Source organism: Mytilus trossulus, chromosome 6 (genome assembly GCF_036588685.1).
Source record: "Mytilus trossulus isolate FHL-02 chromosome 6, PNRI_Mtr1.1.1.hap1, whole genome shotgun sequence".
In the NCBI taxonomy this organism is placed as follows: Eukaryota; Metazoa; Mollusca; class Bivalvia; order Mytilida; family Mytilidae; genus Mytilus; species Mytilus trossulus.
The window spans coordinates 67,864,853-67,885,253 of record NC_086378.1 but is presented as its reverse complement, the minus strand read 5'-3'; the positions used below and the strand labels follow the sequence as shown (position 1 = coordinate 67,885,253).

Sequence of the window (20,401 nt, the reverse complement as noted above, 5' to 3'; positions counted from 1 at the left end):
CTATGTTGCGGATACTGGATTCCCTAGTAAAAGTGATTTGAACCACATCATATTTGGTGTTTTGTTACCCTCAGTTCTGATCTTATGGTTATTGTGGGTATTCATCCACTCTCTTAAAGCAAAGTCAATACGTGGTACGAAAACATACTGCAAGACCCATCTGTGGATACTGTTTGTGGTGTTAAGAATATTCTGTTCTTCCATAAGACAAAATAGTTTGTAGAAAACATCCAGGACTTTAATAAATATGTCACGCCATAACCTTTCTATTCTTTGATTGTGGACAGAAGGCCCAGTCATGAAGCTTCCTCTTCCCTCACCGTTTACTGAAATCATGAACCGCCCAGTGTCTGCATATTCTGTACCGTGGTCAGCACGTATTCTGCTGGGTACCCCATAGTTCTTCACACCCTGAACAAAAAAGCATGCAGCAGCCTTTGATGTGTTGAAAGTTGAAGCCCTTAGGAATGGAATGAGTCTTGAGTGACCATCAATACCGCCATGCACAATTATGCCCCATCTGAAAAATTAAAAACATTAAATAAAAAATATTGCAAACTTTCATTTCTCTTATAATGGGGGTAACATGTAAACATGCAGGAAAAATATCTCAAGAATGTACATAGTGTTACATGTTAATCTCCAAAAAAAGATAAACAATTTTTTTTATGTATTTCTATATAGTTTAATTTTGGATGTAACACTTCTTCTGATTGGCTGACATTATTTTGTTTTGAGCCCATAGACATAATTTAGTCATGTGACCGTGACGTCATCAACGTTTTTCATGGTTTTCTACGGTTTAAAATGGAATTTAGAATTAAATTATAAGAAATGACTAATATTTTTTCTGTCTATTTGAAATAACATAAAACAAGAATGTGTCCTAAGTACATGGATGCCCCACTCACACTATCATTTTCCATGTTCAATGGACCGTGAAATTGGGTAAACAAAATCTAATTTGGCATTAAAATTAGAAAGATCATATCACAAGCAACAAGTGTACCAAGTTTCAAGTTGATTGGACTTCAGCTTCATCAAAAACTGCCTCGACCAAAAACTTTAACCTGGAGCGGGACGAACGAACGGAGGCACAGACCAGAAAACATAATGCCCCTCTAATATCGTAGGTGGGGCATAAAATGTGGTGCACACTGTTAAAAAACCCGCTATGCATGTTGTTCAGTGTGCACCAAATTCTTTATGTTAATTCTTCATAGACAGAAAAGATATTGCAGTCATTCCTTAAATGTTTTTCTGTACTTTTAGTGATTTCCTAAATAATCCACCATAATTTTTTCCCAAAAAGGGCAAGGGGTCAGGGCCCCTCTGGATCAGCCTATGAACCTACATGTAAAAGTACAGCAGGAACAAGGAACAAGAACGTTTTTTTTTTAAATCCTTGAAAAATGGTCTATGTTAAATATATATTTTCGATGGGACTATATAGCGATTCACATGTCATGCTTCGGAGACCTTCACACTAAATCACTATTTATATAATTAAATCTTGAAACTGTTAACCTATATCTGCATGTAAATGTACATGCACATAAGATATCTATTCAGAAGCCACAGTTATAATCATGATAATCAATACCAACCTGATGAGTGAATGATGAGTGTCAACATGCCAAACTGAGTTTGCAGTGGGGACACTGTATTGACGCCTTTGAATAGTACATGACCATCTTGTAGCAGTTCCAAGTGAGTCTACTCTGCCTAATATGTCTCTGCATTTCTGACGCTGAACATTTACTCCTTTAGTTTTTAAATAGGCTTGGACCTCTAAAGCACCTAAATAAAGAGTAAAAGGGTTTTACATACTTTTTTGCTATTACATTGTCAAAAGAAACTAATGCAGTACTACAATGCATAACACCTTTATTAAATTACTTTTACAACATCGAACAAGGCGAAATAGAAAGTCTAATCTTTAACCAGTATTAATAAATCAATGTTATTTAATTTGAGCATGCAAATTGAAGATAATGTTATTTATCATATACTTAGCATTGATATGATAGCTTTTGCATATGTGTAATGAGCGATGTACACAAGCCATAATTTCCCACCCAGGCTGATAAGAAATAATTCATGGGGGCTTGAATATATCGTGATTTTACCACAGGTTGGCCCTTTATGACAAATATTTTTCCCTGAGAGATAGCGAGGGGTAAAATATTGGCATAAAGGGACAACCTGTGGTAAAATCTAGATATATGCAAGCCCCCATGAATTATTTCGATTCTAATAGGTCAAATACAGCAATTCTTTTGGATCGAAGCCCTCTAGGTGGAGGCAAACATTTTCCATTCCCATAAATAAACGCACTATTAAATTGGTGTAAAAGAACGGAGCAAACTGAATAAGTGACATGCTTAAACTATTTAAAATAAAATATATAATATAGATAGTTTTTAATTAATTCAAATGATAATTTACTTATATGTCTTTTAAACAAATGTGGCTTATAACACATCTTAGCATCGTGTGTTTACGTTTCCATGTTGTGATGATTTTCGGATTTAAAAGCGTGTAGTTTCCCGTAAAATGGTCATATTCTAACGTCATCGTTTTATGAGCTCGCAAAACTCATTCATAAAAAAGCATATGACCTGGGAGTACGATCGGAACAGCCCATGCAATATATTCAAATTTTAACACGGGTGTGTACTCAAAGCGTTTGAAAGACATCATGTTAGAATAACCCATATATCAGGAGCTTCTCGTGCACATAACCCGTAATAGTGCCGCTCGTGCAAGTTACTTCAGGTGTTTCTGGTATCCATTGTTTACTTTTCCATTTTGACATCAGATATTTTTTATGACGATGTCAAAACTTACCAAAACTTTTGTGAGGATAGTTTAGTACTTGCTAACAAATGCCATTGACAATTATGAATCATTTTATAGTACAACAAACATGGAGTAATATTGATCATAAAACTCTTCCAAATTTTCAATGTTTCAAAATGCCTCTGTAAGAAATGTTACCATACATATAGTAAGGAGGTAGTGATGCTGTTGGTTGACAGTTATAGTATATTTGATTCATAATTTAACTTCTTTATAAAGTTTTTGACTGTTTTAGTTATTGGGTTTGTCTATTTGCCTTACATAAAACTATTGTCGGAAGTATATAATAAAGTGATTAATACATGGCCTTTTTCATATCAGCCTGGGTATCATCCCTCCACCAATATCGGCCCCTTGACTCTGTCTCGGGCTGATATTGGGATCTCGGGATGATACCCAGACTAATATGGAAAAGACCATGTTTTAATCTTTACATTTGTATATATCTTACTGTTAATGCATTGCCTCAACAAAACTTTTATGATGAGAGTTCCATAATACATGTAATACTATATAAGTTTGAAAGTTTGTCACATGTTTTAGGTGGTACAAAATGTAGCTAACTCAAGTCGAAATAAAAAGAAGTGGCATGAGTGGAAGAAGGCAATGTTCCATCAAAACACAATGTTGTTGAAGATATCAATTATATGTTGTAGTATGGCCTTCAATGCTGAGTCATAGTTTTTTTTTGTGGATTTGCTTCAATCACATACCTTTTATCTGATAAACTTACCTCTCATAAGTATAAACAGTATACAAAACTATAATACTAACCTGCATTTGGATGATCTCTATTATAATCTGAGATTAATCCCTGAAGCTCATCATCTGGCATGTTTGAGTAGGAGGATCTTATCTGTATGTTGTTTTCTTTTAGTTTACGATACAGCGTGTTAACATGTATAACACCACCAAGAAGTCCATCTTCAGCAATCTGTTTAACAGTAAACCCAAGTTGTAGAAGCTGTTGAAACTTTGTCATGTCAATGTCTAGCTGGTTTCTACCTTTACCAAACTGGTTTGGTATGGTTTGGCCTATAAGTACACAGAAAAATAACTCAAAAATTAATTTGTCATGTACAAATTCTTAAACAGTTTGCCAAATTGAATATTTAAGCTTGATAATGTATGATTTGGATTGTGATCAAATTTTTGACACATTATAGGTTTCTGACACAAAATAATGGGTCAAGTGATGGCATAACCAGTGAGCTAATGAAGCTGTCCAAGTTAGGAAGTGAAATCAGGATAGTAAAATAAAGTTATTAAAATTTTAAAAACATTAACCACAGCATGAATATTTGTGGCTGCCACTACCACCATATTAAATGTAGGATCCTTATATATTGGCTTTTTCCACAAAAGTTGAAGGCTTGACAAAATGAATTCACGCTTCATGTGACGATCATGCTAACCAAAGATTCTATACTAACCTTCATACTCGATGCATTCTGATGTGTAGTGCAAAATGGTGCTTTTCAGCAATTTCAAAAATTTATAAGAAAAAAAAATGAATCCTCATCAGACCTTGGGGCATTACCACAAACATGACAAAACTTAATTTGTGTTTTCCCTTTGTGATACAGTTTTTAATATATCCATACACTACAACACACCCTATTAGATATATATAAGAAGATGTCATGTGGTATGAGTGTCAAGCCCCCTTAATGTCATTACCCCAAAACTAAATCCCAACCTTTCCCTTTGTGGTATGGAACATCATAAGTCACAGTTAATAAAAGTACATGTAAACTTACCATATCTGTTTAGCTCTGGTTCTTCGGATGTTTCCTTTTGGTGTGGTAAAATTTCTTTAAATTCTTTAACTGATCTGATAGCTCTCTTTAAGTCTGCATCTGGTAGAGAATCACTGCCTTCCAATCTTGTTAAGTTGCGAAGTACCTTAAATGTAAACAAATATGTACATTGTAGTGCATTAAATTCTTTTCTGAGAAAAAAAACAGACACATGTTAGTAGTAGTCCTGATAGTCACATGCACAGTGTCTTTAATTTATATGTAACCAGATGCTCCGCAGGGCGCAGCTTTATACGACCGCAGAGGTTGAACCCTGAACGGTTTGGGCAAGTATGAACACAACATTCAAGCTGGATTCAGCCCTAATTTGGATTGTGATTAAATAGTTGACACAGCATAGGTTTCTGACACAGAATGAATATGGTCTGATGAACTTAAAAATTTTGCCTTTGAGCAATTCACTATGCTGTTGAATATTAATCCTCTCAAAAAAATGTTTGAAGAAATTTTCTTTTTATTTATGAAATCTGAAATGAAAAAAATTGACCCCCCCCCCCCCCCCCCATTTTTTTTTCACATCCCCCTTTCCCTTATTTCAAAACTGATCTCAATTCAAATTTCTAATGAAGTTTGCAACAATTACTACTCATTTAAATACATCATAAAATATTAAAATGTAAAAAAATGCTTGTTATCACTGACAATGACTGAATGGTAAAGATTGTTTTAATCTATCTGTTGGTAGTAAAAGTGAATATACATTGTATATTGTATAAAACAATGATTTAAGTTGATTCAACTACTATTCTGGACGAAGAAAGATAACTCCAATTGGAATTTCTTGCTATTGCACAATATTATGCAAATAGATATTTATTGCTGTTGTGCAATTGAAAATATTTGCTATTGCACAATACTGTGCAATTGAAGATTTCTTCCTATTGCACAATACTGTGCAATTGAAGATTTCTTGCTATTACTGAATTTATAACTGTGCAATTGAAAATTTCTTGCTATTGCACAATACTTAATATAATATTTTTGGATCCTGATTTAGACCAACTTGAAAACTGGGTCCATAATCAAAAATCTAAGTACATGTTTAGATTCAGCATATCAAAGAGGCCCAAGAATTCAATTTTTGTTAAAATCAAACTTAGTTTAATTTTGGACCCTTTGGACTTTAATGTAGACAAATTTTAAAACGGGACCAAAACTTAAGAATCTACATACACAGTAAGATTTGGCATATCAAAGAACCCCAATTATTTAATTTTTGATGAAATCAAACAAAGTTTAATTTGGACCCCGATTTGGGCCAACTTGAAAACTGGGCCAATAATAAAAAATCTAAGTACATTTTTAGATTCAGCATATCAAAGAACCCCAGGGATTCAATTTTTGTTAAAATCACACTAAGTTTAATTTTGGACCCTTTGGACCTTAATGTAGACCAATTTAAAAACGGGACCAAAAATGAGAAACTACATACACAGTTAGATTCGGTATATCAAAGAACCCCAATTATTCAATTTTTGATGAAATCAAACAAAGTTTAATTTTGGACCCGTTGGGCCCTTTATTCCGAAACTGTTGGGACCAAAACTTCCAAAATCAAAATACCAACCTTTCTTTTATGGTCATAAACTTTATGTTTAAATTTCATAGATTTCATTTCTATTTATAAATACTAAAGTTATGGTGCGAAAACCAAGAAAAATGCTTATTTGGGTCCCTTTTTGGCCCCTAATTCCTAAACTGTTGGAACCAAACCTCCCAAAATCAATCCCAACCTTTCTTTTGTGGTCATAAACCTTGTGTCAACATTTCATAGATTTCTATTAACTTAAACTAAAGTTATAGTGCATAGCCTTGATAACTAATTTTTAATTTAATTAATACATTTTTTATTTACCATGCAAAATCAATGAAACAAGGCTATTAATTAATGGATAAAATTAGCTGTGATAACAAGACTCCGCTATTTAAGGAATGTAACTTATTATATAAAACCCTTGGGAATTAATGCGAATCTTGGGCAGAACATCAGTACATGCTCTGGTCATTATTTCTTATAATAAATTAAAATACACTGTAATTAAGCATGATGGATATCTGAGCAACTGCTTTGAACTGATAACACCCTTAAGTTATTACAGGCATATTTTCTGTAATAACAATTTTTACATATATATCATGTATATAGGTGTACTATGCAAAATTGGTAAACAATGAACTGTTATATCTTTCAACAGTAAAGTAAACATATAGACAAAAGTAATATCAATGGAACTTTTATCCATTTTAGCTAAACTAATCATGTATTTTGTCCCTTCGAAACATGTATTAAAACATTATACATGTACTCCAGTCAAACTAAGATTTAACCTCAAACTAATTGCATCAGAAAATATTTAGTTCTTATCTGTAGCATTTTTTGCCCTTTGTATACACAGAAAAAAGTCCGATAAAATCTAACTTGAGGAAAACTCAAAATCAGTTTAAAACTTATGAATTAAGAATTCTAAATTATAGCTTGATATTAGATATGAAAACACCTTTAAAGCTGATTGCTATACTCTAAAGACCAAGAATCAATACATTCTGATGAATAGATATTGATAGCAGCAAGGCTGGCTACTTTTTCAGAAGACAAAAATCTAATGAGCAATATATGGCTGCTACAATATTGAATAAGCCTGATTTTTGAAACAACAGGTTACAAGTTTTAGTAAGAGAAGCGAGCATTGTAATATTTATTATAAAACGAAAACAGTAGAAATTTATCACCATGTGAAATTTAACATGAAGCTGTTTGTAAGGTGCAGTATCTGAAGTATGTCATGTACATGTATGATTTATACTTGTTGTAAATTATCAAACTATAATAATACTGAATATTCATTGTATGTATGAATGTACTCGAGATGCCGCCAATTGAGACACACCCCCTGATTGACTGCAAGGGTACAGCAGATCCATGTACGCTCCCTAAGGATTAATGGAGATACGCCTTTACAATATTATCCCACAACCAGAACAATCCCCACCCAACACCACCCAAGGGAGCGTGTAGGACACCGGGAAGTCTGATATTATGGTGGAGGAAGCTGAAGTACTTGGAGAGAACCACCGGGTCACTCGGTGGAAACAGACAAACCAGAGAGATATCAGAAGATTGATTTCCAGGTCAAAGAAGGGGACAACTTTGACCATCCGAGCCCCCAAAGAACCCATTCTAGTTTAAACTCCAGTCTAGGTTCCAGAGATGTGTGAGAGGTTGAAAATTACCCTTCTGATGTTCTGGTATTTTTAGCGCCTTGAGTGAGAATCGAACTCGAGACCTTCAGCACTGTAGCCATCGGTCATTACCACTAGACCACGAAATCAAATAACTTAAAGGGGTCTCAGTGGGGTTCTGATCCAGGTCATTGTTTCGTTGGATTCCCGTATCCACCTTTTCACTAAAAAATCACTATTGGGTAAGCAATTCTCCTTTTTTTGTAATTTCCCATGTTCCGCTAGTCCGGCTTCATAACCAGATTTAACGGCACAACAATTTAATTTTTACGCTTACAAAAAATCGGAAATCCCGCATCATGCTAGACCCCAATGACACCCACTTTAAACACTGAAGCCACTGTGGCACCCACAAATTATCTAAACAATTAGTTATCGACTTACCTCATCTACTTGTCTATGTGCAGCTTCAGGTTCCAATGTGTTGGCAGAATATTGTCTTTTAATACCTCTTAAAGTGTTACTGATACGATCTAAGACACTGCTTACAGTAGGTTGATGAGATCTTTGGAGACGATTCATGGTGACTACAACATGTTTTGTTTTTTTTTAAAATGGGCGCCTGTTTACCGATTTGTCGTGTCTTTCTATTGGTCGAATTATTGATTCGGAGTCTCTCTTTTTCCCCCAGATAATCGTTTTTCTCAGTGTTTTCAGATAATCCCGGATTATCTCCAGATAATTATTTATCTAATATTTGGAGAAAAATATTGAATTATCTCAAAAATGCATTAAGCTCAGATAATCCCTGTTTATCTTAAAATTGTGAGAAAAACCGGGATTATTTGAAAAAAATCGAGATAATCCCGGTTTATCTGAGCTTAATGAAAAAAAAGTGAGATAAACCGGGATTATCTCAGATAAACCTAATTTATCTGAGATAATCTTAGATTATCTATTAAAGTGGTTCAGGCGTGCCATATTTACCTCACACTTTTTTTAGTCATGCACTTATGCGTGAATCGTTTTTTCAGTACAGAAAAGTGACGAATATTTCTGTAAATACGTCAAGTCGATTCGGGAAGACCTTTTCAAATGAATAAGGCTATTTATTTAAATTTTTTGGGGAGGGGGAGACGGGGCGTGGGCTTTAGATTTTTTTTCAAGACAAAATTTTGGTGACAAGTCGAAATCAATTTTAGCATTTTATATAGTGGCAGGGGCCAAAATCTGGAAACATTTTTTTTCCCAAAACAAAATCCATAGCCAAACATCCCACCCCCTGCCTTTATGTTTTAAACTCAACTATACTAGACCCCCTCCCGAAAATCAATTGTTTGCTGTTTATCGGTTAGGCGATGATGCTGCTTTGAGTCTTGAGCAGGGGTTAATAAAGTACGTTAAATTTTTTTAACAAAAAAAACCTGTAAATTTAAGACAACAATTTCTGTAAAGAACTATACTTAAGTCTAATAATTATCAAAAATATCAGTTTTACTCAAAAATAGTTTCCTCCTTAAATATATAAACGGTAAAACTAATATCCTTAATGCCTAGTTTGGTGTACACTTAACCTACACAAGGCCTACATTGACTATCGACTGTGTGTAGATAAAACATGATTTAAACTACATGTAAACATTGAGTTTTATCAATAGGAACGCAATTGTGTTTAGTTTACGTGTGAGTTACACTAACACAACACCAAATTTAGGTCAATGTGAACACGGCCTATATGTACACACATTAAAACATGGTTAAATAGCACAGCTACGCACTTTTCATCTACAAATTTCAGGTTAACGTAAATAAGGCGCAAGACAGAACTAAACCATAATACGAAATGCTAAATTTGTTATTTATTTACATACAATCAAACAAAAAACTAGTAGTATATCCTTGATATATCAGTCATACATATTTTCAAGTGGAACAACTTTCTCATTTTGATAAAAATGTGACGGATGAAAAACATGACATATGTTTATGTCTTGGCATAATATCGTTTTTTTCTAAATTGTTTTCTGCAAAAATTGATAAGTTTTAGACTGATTTAGACTTCGAATAAAATGTGATTTTGATTTTTCATGTTCCAAATTATGACCCTTACCATTTACACGCATTACAACATTGATATATTACACAGCTAAACTATTTGTATTTACAACTTTACAAGTATGTATAATCATTCATATACACTACGTTTTTTGTAGGCAAGATAAAACCAAAAAAGTTAAAACGAAAAGCCAAATGTGGAGTTTATTCATATAAATTTAAAAAAAAAAAAGAACAATATCCTTGATATATAAGTGATACTAATTTTAAGAAGTTCAATAACTTTCTAATTTCGGCAGAAATTAATGTAATGAATAAAAAACATAATTTCTAAGCATGGTATCTTTATTTGAAAACATTTTTACAAAAAAATTGATAACATTATTGAAAACAGTTTGTCAATTATTCACATTTGTGTTCCGTCTTTTGTTGTTATCGAAATGCTGTAAAACTGTCATTAAGTTGTTACTCGAACAATTTGGAGAAAAAATTAACATGATTTTAAAATATTTTTTTTTCAAAATGTTATGTACAGATAAATTGTAATGATTTAAAAGCAACAATACATGTTCACTGGTAACAAATATAGACATCATTATATATTGTGAAACACATCTGCTCCGTTCGAAACAATTTTATAGCAAATCTTATTTTTTTTTCACCAATAAATTACAATTCTGCTGTCAACAATGTTCTTTGCTTCTATTCCAGTTCCTGGTTTTTTTTTTATTTCCAAAAGTCAATTAATGCTGGCTTTATTGAAAGCAACATTTTATTTCGTTAACATTATTTTTATTTACAGCTAAATTAAAACATCATCAACAGAAGAATTGAATATAATAAAATACTCACAATTTTAAAATCGTTATTGATGACACAAAATCATGCAAAAACATTAAAACAATATCAAACATATACAACATCAAATCTTAATTAAAAATTATCATGAACCACACAAATACATTGTTTATCTGGGTCGTTCAACTATAACTGGCTGTTGTCGTATTGCTAGTGACATTTACAAATGATTATGTAAACAACGCATTCGAAGATAGTTGTTAACCAGAACTTTTCATCTATAATCAGGTATGTCGTAACGGTAACATTCATGATGATGTTCGAAAAATAGTGGAAAAGGTGACCCTCGTTCATCAATTAAGCTGCACTGGTTAAAGAGGTTATTTATCAAACGCAACTTTTTATCCAAAATATCACTGCAATTTAACCATGCTCTTCAAAATAAAAACTCTTATGAACAGGTGCAAATTTAATGATTCATAGTAGCTATAAAAGGTTTACAATATGAACAAAAAGTATGATAATTAGACAACTGACCACACATGAAAATAAACATGTTTCGAAATTTAAATGAAAGGTAGCTTACAATTGAAATATATGAGACAATCAATAAAAGATGGAGAAAGCACAAAAAATTACATATGTCGATATAAACGAGTTTAAATTGAAAACTACGTTCAAACCTATGATTGCGTTGGATAAAAACCGCAATTTTTATACGAGTTCATGTTAAACAAATTTCTTTGTAGAAGGGTCTTAAAACAGCACAAACAACATTTTCCAAAAGACCAAAAAAGTGAAAAAGTATATTTACACAAAACGCATTTGACTAACATGCCGAAAAACTGATGTTCTATAACCCTGCTGTAATTCTAATAATTTCATTTGCATGGAACTGTTTGAGTACACGAATTATACAAATTTTGTCCGTTGTTTTTCTACTGCATTGTTATGACGTTATACAACAATTATTATGAAAAATTGGAAGTTTTCAGGACGTACACATCACATCGTAATTCTTTTAAATATAAGAAAACAAGTATTATGAACCATAGAAATACGTCTCAAATAAGGGTGTGGGAAGCTCAGTAACACTAGAACGACTTATGGTATTTACTGACTTGCATATCGTTTTCAATCGTAGGGTTTTCATTGCAAAAAAAAAAATGATTTGTTATTTTTGGATTGAACATTAAATTTATTTCAAGTACAATGTATCCCTGAAAAATATTTCCAATTTTGTTTTTTGATAGGAATAAAAAGTTTGCACAACACATATTGTTCAAACGATATGTTTTTAATAAGTTTGAATGACATTGATTCAAAGTTCTGATTGTAGTCACAACTAGTTAAATTGCAACATTTTTTTTATCATTTTCTCTGTTCAGCATTTCCGATTTGCAGAGACCTTCGTTTACAAACCTTTCGGTAAATATTTACTACCAAGGCCAAAAACTGTGGAGCGTCTAAACTTATAATCATTACCAATGGAATCAACAGCAGAGCGACACCTACATAACCTACAGATGCAGCAGACGGTCTGTCGTCACGTGCTGATATGCGTTTCCTGATAGAAGCAGATATATTTTTCGAGTCGATGGTTAAGTTGCTTTTCAGTTCATCCAACTCATCCTTCATAAGTTCTTTAAGATCATCTTTTGATAGGTTGAACTCTTTCAAATGTCCCCATTTATAAACTAAATTGAAACATATATATAACAAAATAATTAAAAGCTTGTAGAGTTATTTGGAAAGATTTAAATAAATAGTTTTTTCCTCGTTGTGAGTGGTATTTTGGGAATACACAAATATCATTACGTATACGATAATTATATGCGAGTTGCATTTTAAAAGACAAGTGTGTATACTTTACTACCTATTGAGCATCATTTAATGTACTTTAATGCATTTGGTCCACATTGAATATGTTAATCTATGTTTTTTTGGTTGTCAGCAGGCATTTTCGAAAGTTCAAAATAGTTCTAAAAAAAATTTAATTGAATATTTCATGGAAAGACAGACTAAAAAATGTTTAGAGAATGAAGACTGATCAACTTCAGTTATGCATATTTTTAAAGATGTACTAAATGTAGACAGGTATGTCGTCAAGTATTTTCAGTAACAAAAATGTAATAGGTCTGGCGTATCAAATTTAAGCCTGTTAACTTTGATAATTAACTATTCTGAAAATGTATATTTCATTTAAAGTTTTCAAATACCTCGAAAAAACGTTGATGACGTCACGGTCACATAACTGAATTATGTCTATGGGCTCATAACAAAATAATGTCAGCCAATCAGAAGACCCATTACATCCAAAATTAAATTATTCTAAAATCTCCCAGAAAACTTCATCAGATAATTAAGCATTTTTTTCAAAAGCAGGAAATTTATGGATTTATTTTGCATACCTCACACTAAGTGTATACAGTTTTGGTATACCTGAACAATCTTTCATGTTACAGTGAACGTAAGTTACATTGTCACCAGGACATTCATTTCCATCATTTGTTGGCGCTGGATTATCGCAGCGTCGGCGCCTTGTTTTTGTCCCATTCCCACAAGAAGTTGAGCAGTAACCATCCTCCTCCCAACAACTCCATGATCCTACAAATAGTCATATTCGTATCAAACAAATTGATTACTTTTGTGTAAAAAATCTGTTAGTTTTCTTTGATTGAATAAGATTAAATAAATGGTACATTGGTACAGTGGATAACTATTCACTATTTCGTTTGAAGTATTCGTACTAAACACAGCTGAAAACAACTCACTAACTTCGTAGACAAACATAATGGAAATCCCAGATGATTTGAATGCCTTACTAACAGCCAGAAAGCTAACTGGAAAAGAACCTGCCTGAAAGTTCTCCGCAAGTTCTGACCAGGTGTCAGTACAGCTCATGTGGACGAAGACAAAGGCTTAGGAACCAGAGGCACCCTCTAGTAAATCCAAGCCGGCCCTGAAGAGTAAGCCACCCTCCACCAGGAGAAGAGACGCAAAGCGCTTTGACCAGTGGAAGGCAACAAAAACAGCCGAGGTACCTGCTGACAAAGTCCAACAAACCACAACCACACAAACAGAGACAAGAGACAGCGTAGTTGGACCTGTACTAACACCAACGAAGTACAAGGGGGAAGGGGGAACCAGTTGGGGTTGTAGTCAATAGGGATATTGTCACCAGTCCCTACAACCCCAACAAGGCCACCGCCTGGTATTTTATACCTCCACCAATGACAGAGGCAAGCGCAGTAGGATCGACTTTGAAGATGGGTTCGACATCGACCTCCCAGACCTACTGCACACACCACCACACACATCGCCCGTCATCACTGACCAATCCAAAGAGGCAATTCATTCCGCCATACAAGCAGCAAGACCCGATACTCCGTACCAGCAACACCAACGCAGTCGGAGTAAAATGAAGGCAAAAAGACCGACAGACTCATGTCTTAAGAATAGGTTTCTACAGTCCGCGATATCCATACAGGATAGTCGGACTCTAAACACCCACACATCATCATGGATAACTATTCATGGTTCTATTGTTTTGTTTGTTAGTATTTTATTGTCATAAGAAAACATATTGTAATCCTTGTATAGAATTTAAAACCCACAAGGGTCCTAAATTGGATTGATAAAGTATTGCTATTTCCATTTTTCTATAGTCCGGCATCCTATTTTCCAATTCATTAACGTATGACGTTACTGAATGTGTACTAATTAATACTCTATCTATTCATACGTTTAGATTTTCTTGCAATAACTACGTGTTATCTGAGATGGACTTTTGTATCTTTTGTTTTTAAGTGTTTATGGTTTCATTCGCATAATGCACTGATATCTTTCTAGTTTTTGGTGGGGTTCGTATTGTTTATTCTTTAGTTTTCTATGTTGTGTCATGTATACTATTGTTTTTCTGTTTGTCTTTTTCATTTTTAGCCATGGCGTTGTCAGTTTGTTTTAGATTTACGAGTTTGACTGTCTCTTTGGTATCTTTCGTTCTCTCTTTTTTCATATTCGATTTTTCACATTCTTCTTGTTTGTCACTCGTTAAAGTAGAGTTGTTTGTCACTCGTTAAAGTAGAGTTGTTTGTCACTCGCTAAAGTAGAGTTGTTTGTCACTCGTTAAAGTAGAGTTGTTTGTCACTCGTTAAAGTAGAGTTGTTTGTCACTCGCTAAAGTAGAGTTGTTTGTCACTCGCTAAAGTAGAGTTGTTTGTCACTCGTTAAAGTAGAGATGTTTGTCACTCGCTAAAGTAGAGTTGTTTGTCACTCGTTAAAGTAGAGTTGTTTGTCACTCGTTAAAGTAGAGTTGTTTGTCACTTGCTAAAGTAGAGTTGTTTGTCACTCGCTAAAGTAGAGTTGTTTGTCACTCGTTAAAGTAGAGTTGTTTGTCACTCGTTAAAGTAGAGTTGTTTGTCACTTGCTAAAGTAGAGTTGTTTGTCACTCGCTAAAGTAGAGTTGTTTGTCACTCGTTAAAGTAGAGTTGTTTGTCACTCGTTAAAGTAGAGTTGTTTGTCACTCGTTAAAGTAGAGATGTTTGTCACTGGTTAAAGTAGAGTTGTTTGTCACTCGTTAAAGTATAGTTGTTTGTCACTCGTTAAAGTAGAGTTGTTTGTCACTCGTTAAGGTAATGTTGTTTTCTGCTTGCTGTATCAGTATTTTAATGACTATCGATTTTCACAATTTTCTATCATAGGCTATTATATTTAAGGTTCTTTATACAAAATAACGCATAAAGTTTCAACAATAAATTGTCTGTGCGTAAAATCCACGAACTTTATCGCATGCTAAAGTGTATTTAAATATCCAATTAAAGCTAATGACTAAGCGGGTATAAATTGAAAATATACCAAATTAATATATATTACAAATTATACTTCTGGAATTATTCTTAATCATGTAAAGATATACCTTGAATCAGTGGTTATTTTTTACGTTGACATGATTATTATTTTTCTGCTTTAACATGTTTAACATTTGAAATGTCGGTGCGTTTTATTGCTTGCTGCAGTGCGGTACAATGATTGTTTACTATTACAGGCCGTATTGTGACCAATATACATTTAGTTGCTTCTTTTAACCTTATTTGGTCATTGGTAGTGAGTTCTGATTGGCAATATGCATTATTTTTTTCATGTTTATATATATTTCATGTTTCTATATATTTTTAGAATCCTTTACTATAGATAATTTATCTGATCTGTAAAAATATCCTCTACATGCCTTATTTATCATGTGCTGTCGTACCACGCTATATTAAAACTGGTGTCACGATATCTCAGTAGCATGGGTTCGAATCACGGCGAGGGAAGAACAAAAAAATTGCGAAAGCAAATTTACAGATCTAACATTGTTGGGTTGATGTTTAGACGTATATATATATAACTCGTTAAAACATCAACACACCAATGTTAGATCTGTATATTTGGATGACACTGGCAATTTTATACTAAAACGTCATACCTGGACATCCTCGTAGGTTGCATGGTTTGTACGTATTGCTGTCACCAACACAATCGGTAGCCAAATGGCCTAATGATGGATGGTTACATTTTCTTGTAAATAGCATTTGTCCTTCGTCACAAGTAGTAGAACATTCACTAAATTGAGTCCAACGTCCCCAAACACCTTGAAAATAATAATTTTATAACCTAGTATATCAGTATCTCCTTAAAAAAACTCCTTGTATATACTATTGAAGAACTACGTAATTTATTTGCACCAGAATAACTCTAAATTGCTGTCGTGTACATGTGTATAGATTTGAACCTCTATTATACTGCTTGAGGTAACAAGCCTCATTGGTCCTTCCTATATTTTATGTTAAATGCGTTCAGAAGTTAACCGACAAATCGATAAAATAAAACCAGTAAGTCAGTAATCAAACATCTTAGTAAATCAGACATTGTATGTATATACCTAGACACCCTTTATAACCTGTGCATGCTAAAATATGACGGCTGTACGGACACATATCACATGTAAACGTCATGGTTCCACTACCACAAGCATTTGAGCACTCTTCAAAGTAACAGGAATCTACAAAAGAAAAATCGAATGAATCTCCTTCAATTCATAGAGTATACGTTTTTCTAAATGGTTTTTAGATCAAATCATATTCAGTTGAGTGTTGTCGGTTAAGTCTTGTAAGTCAACACTGATGTTGTGAGTTTGAACCCAACTGGTGGGGCTGCACTCGCCACAAATCCTAATAGACTATGATTGATAGTTTTCCTACCGACGATCAGTGGTTTTCTCCGGGGATTCCTCAACCAATAAACACTGACCGAAACGACATATAATAGTGTTAAACGTGGTGTTAAACACAAACTTTCAATCAATCAATTAAACCTTGTTCGGCTACAATTCATCGATACATATTATAGAAGAAAACAAACACACTGAATTGTTGTTATTTTTGTTTGGTTGTTTTTTTTCTGTCAGAGCACTCTTTTGTGTAAAGTCGATAATAAGCTTAAAATAAGTTAAGCTCACAAACATTGTTAATCCCGACACATAATGTTTGTACCTGTCCCCAAGAAAAGTTCAATGTATTAAGTGATTGTTGTTTGTTGTGGTTTCTCATTTTTTTTTAATTATTATTGTTTTGTACATACGGATGGTTTCCTCATTTGAAGTTGTTTACATTTTGTTATTATGGTGTGTTTTATAGCTCATATGATATACACAACCTGTAGTAATTTTCCTAATGGTTGAACACCGTTTGATTTACGATAGTTGCTAATACGGTGATTTATGATGACTAGTTGGCTCTTGGAATCATATGGCACCATGAGATCTCTATTTCTCATGTTCTGAAACTGATGATACAGCTAAATAAATTGCTGAAGTAGTAATAGACATAGAATGCTCTTATATTATACTAGATTATGGAGTGTGCGTCCGAGCGAGAACTTCTCTATGTTCATTATTTAAGGGTTATTTATCAAAAAGTAGTATTTTAATATTCAGCCCCATTCAGCTATTTAGTCAGACGTCAGTGTCTACCTTGATATACCCTATCTTTTGTTAAATTTGTCGGGTAATTTATGCAAAAAAGCATGTGACGTCTTTAGCCGAAAAGTTTTCTCATTTTCTCATTTTAACACAATTCAATTTACTGCGTGCTGGTTCATATTCTGGACGCCAGTCTTTCTTTGCTCCTTTGTAAAAAAATCTACATACTAAAAAACAAATATTAAGCTTAAAAATGGAAAAATATTAAATACTAAACTCGTTCAAAGGGTATCTACACGTCTCAATCTTCAAAATCGCTTATCTAAAAATACTACCATCGCTAACATTTTTAACAATAAAAATCATGGTTACCCTTCTATCGATACGTGTCATGCCAAAAAATGACTAACATGTCCACGTCTTTCCACTAACAATACGGTAAAGGTCCACGTTAAATGGTCGCACATTTTTTTTTAATTTTGAAACTGATATTACTTGAAAAGCAAACAGTATTATTTATTTACTCACATGAAACAAACCGGGATGCGGTATTCAGTACGTAGGTGAAACTGGGCGATATTTATTTAAACGCACGCAAGAACACCTGTATTGTTATAAAAGACCCAATCAATTCAAAAGTATCTTTATCAACATCTTAAGAAGCACAATCATTCTATTAAGTAGTTAACGGTTCAACCTTTAGAAGTAGTAAATAAGCAGCATTGTGAATATCATTCAAAGCTTGTACGATCACGGAAAATAATGGAATTGAATTGGATTAAAATATTAGAGACAGTCTACCCTCTCGGTCTAAATGATTATATCATGGGAATTGGCAAAATATCAAGAACCGACTCTGTTAATATTTGAATATAGTTTCTATAACTGTTCGTAAAAATCGTTCTCATGGACGCAGAAAAAAATCGCAATCGAAAAAAAATTCGGACCAACCATACAAATATTTCGGAACTAATTTCTATTTTAAAAAAACTACAGCAGATATTAACTGTTAACCAAGCTTAACCTATAAATAAATAAAATAATATTTTAGAGAATTGCAACACAATTTCATATTACAGTTCTAAGTATGAAATTGTTCAAATTATAATGGCATGTTGTTATTCCAAACTGTTTCCAATAATGATCGCCCTGAAGATCATAAAAATATTTTATTGAAATAAAGTATGTCAATAAAGGTTTTGATTTTGTAAATATTGCCGGTATTTTTAACAACCATTCTGTTAAAGACCAAATTCCTGGATATGTTGATAATACGGAACTCCCTCTTATTTGATATATTTACAAGAAATCTACCCGGAAATATGTGTTTAATTATCGCCAATTGTGTAAAGATGTAAATTTCATTGAAAATACACCATGTCGTGTAATTGCAGAAATTCCGAAAACACCTATGGCCCCATTTCCAATGTCATAACAGGAGACCTTAACATCGTTTAGGACCGAGAGTTAAAATCATTCTTCAGTAAAGGACCTAAATATCGTCCCCCGTTAATTATTTATTGGAATGAGAATCGTAATATCATCCACGACTCACTCCGTACCTACTGTTTGAAATGGGTAAAACGGGAAAAAGCTGACAAAAAATCTTTGGACTCTTTTAAAAATTCAGTAATTAAGATATTTGATATTCGAATACAACATTTAAAGAACATTTTTCTCTTAACAACAACCATTAAAACCCTATTTCGCGTATCAAACATAAACTAAAAGAACTAGCCAAGGAATTTGTTTTGTCCCGGCTGATAAAACTGCTCATAATATCATTATTGTTTGATGTAAATTTTATATAGAGGTTCTGCAAAAGGAAATCACGAATTCACCAACATTTCAACTGACTTCATTTTCAGAAAACGAAATATTTAACTAACACAAACTTTTAGCTACAGAACCAAATACAATAAAAGTCCCAACTATGTACTGGCTTCCGAAGCTACACAAAAAACCTTTCAAATATCGATTTATTTAATTTTCAAGCCATTGTTCCACTACTAAATTGTCTGTTTTACCTACTATTTCACTTGGTACAATGAAAGCCTGATAATAAATAATTCAAATAAGGCCTTTGAAAATAGTAGAATTAATTACTTTTTTTTGATTTTGCCATGTGATTATGGACTTTCCAAATTGATTTTCCTCTGAGTTCAGTATTTTTGTGATTCTACTTTTTGGAGTGTTAAAAACTCGTTGGAAGTACTTGATAATTTTTCTATCCTATATACTACTTTGCCTCATATTATTATTAAGAAAACATTCACATCCCAAATTAACTGGGCATTTAAAAAATCAGATTGCGAGAACATATGTTCAAAATCTTTTAGGACATTTTTTAGTAGCAATAAACAAAAGAACTCTGTCAATTGGACATGTTTTGATACCATATATGCGCTTGCATTTTTACTTGATAACATTTTGTTCGCTTTGGAGATTCTGTATATCGTCAAGTTATTGGAATTCCAATGGGGATTTACTGTACACCACTTATTGCGGACCTGTTTTTGTATTGTAATGAGTAACAATTTATGACTAAAATTAGCAAAGACCCATCGAAACAACATTTGATACAAAAATTTAACAATACTTTTAGATATTTGGATGATATATTGGCTCTCAATAATGACGAAACCAGTATGTATACTAAAGAAATTTATCCTGTTGAACTTATTTTAAATAGATCTAGAGCTTATACTAACAATGACCACTGC

General features: G+C 33.2%; 2 protein-coding genes across 2 annotated transcripts in view; both read right to left on the bottom strand.

Annotated features, from left to right (window-relative positions):
- Positions 1–8,480, bottom strand: LOC134722955 (uncharacterized). Its single transcript, XM_063586589.1, has 5 exons — positions 8,307–8,480; positions 4,623–4,767; positions 3,637–3,897; positions 1,608–1,800; positions 1–520 (listed from the first exon to the last, which is right to left on the bottom strand). The coding sequence occupies exons 1-5, from the start codon at positions 8,442–8,444 to the stop codon at positions 1–3; spliced, it is 1,257 nt and encodes a 418-aa protein (XP_063442659.1). The 5' UTR covers positions 8,445–8,480.
- A 3,606-nt stretch (positions 8,481–12,086) lies between these two features.
- The window catches only part of LOC134722954 (hemicentin-1-like), a 63,966-nt gene continuing 55,651 nt past the window's right edge, over positions 12,087–20,401 (bottom strand). The window contains exons 5-9 of the mRNA XM_063586588.1: positions 17,843–17,905; positions 16,641–16,760; positions 16,185–16,349; positions 13,158–13,322; positions 12,087–12,412 (exon numbers count right to left, since the gene is read on the bottom strand). Coding sequence (XP_063442658.1) covers positions 12,087–12,412; positions 13,158–13,322; positions 16,185–16,349; positions 16,641–16,760; positions 17,843–17,905 — 839 coding nt within the window. The remainder of the gene's footprint in view (positions 12,413–13,157; positions 13,323–16,184; positions 16,350–16,640; positions 16,761–17,842; positions 17,906–20,401) is intronic.

Coding starts and splice junctions, on each gene's coding strand:
- LOC134722955 (XM_063586589.1), bottom strand. CDS start 8,444: ATGAATCGTCTCCAAAGATCTCATCAACCTACTGTAAGCAGTGTCTTA. Junction 4,768..8,306: donor CACATAGACAAGTAGATGAG/GTAAGTCGATAA, acceptor TTTACATTTAAG/GTACTTCGCAACTTAACAAG. Junction 1,801..3,636: donor TAGAGATCATCCAAATGCAG/GTTAGTATTATA, acceptor CTCTTTATTTAG/GTGCTTTAGAGGTCCAAGCC.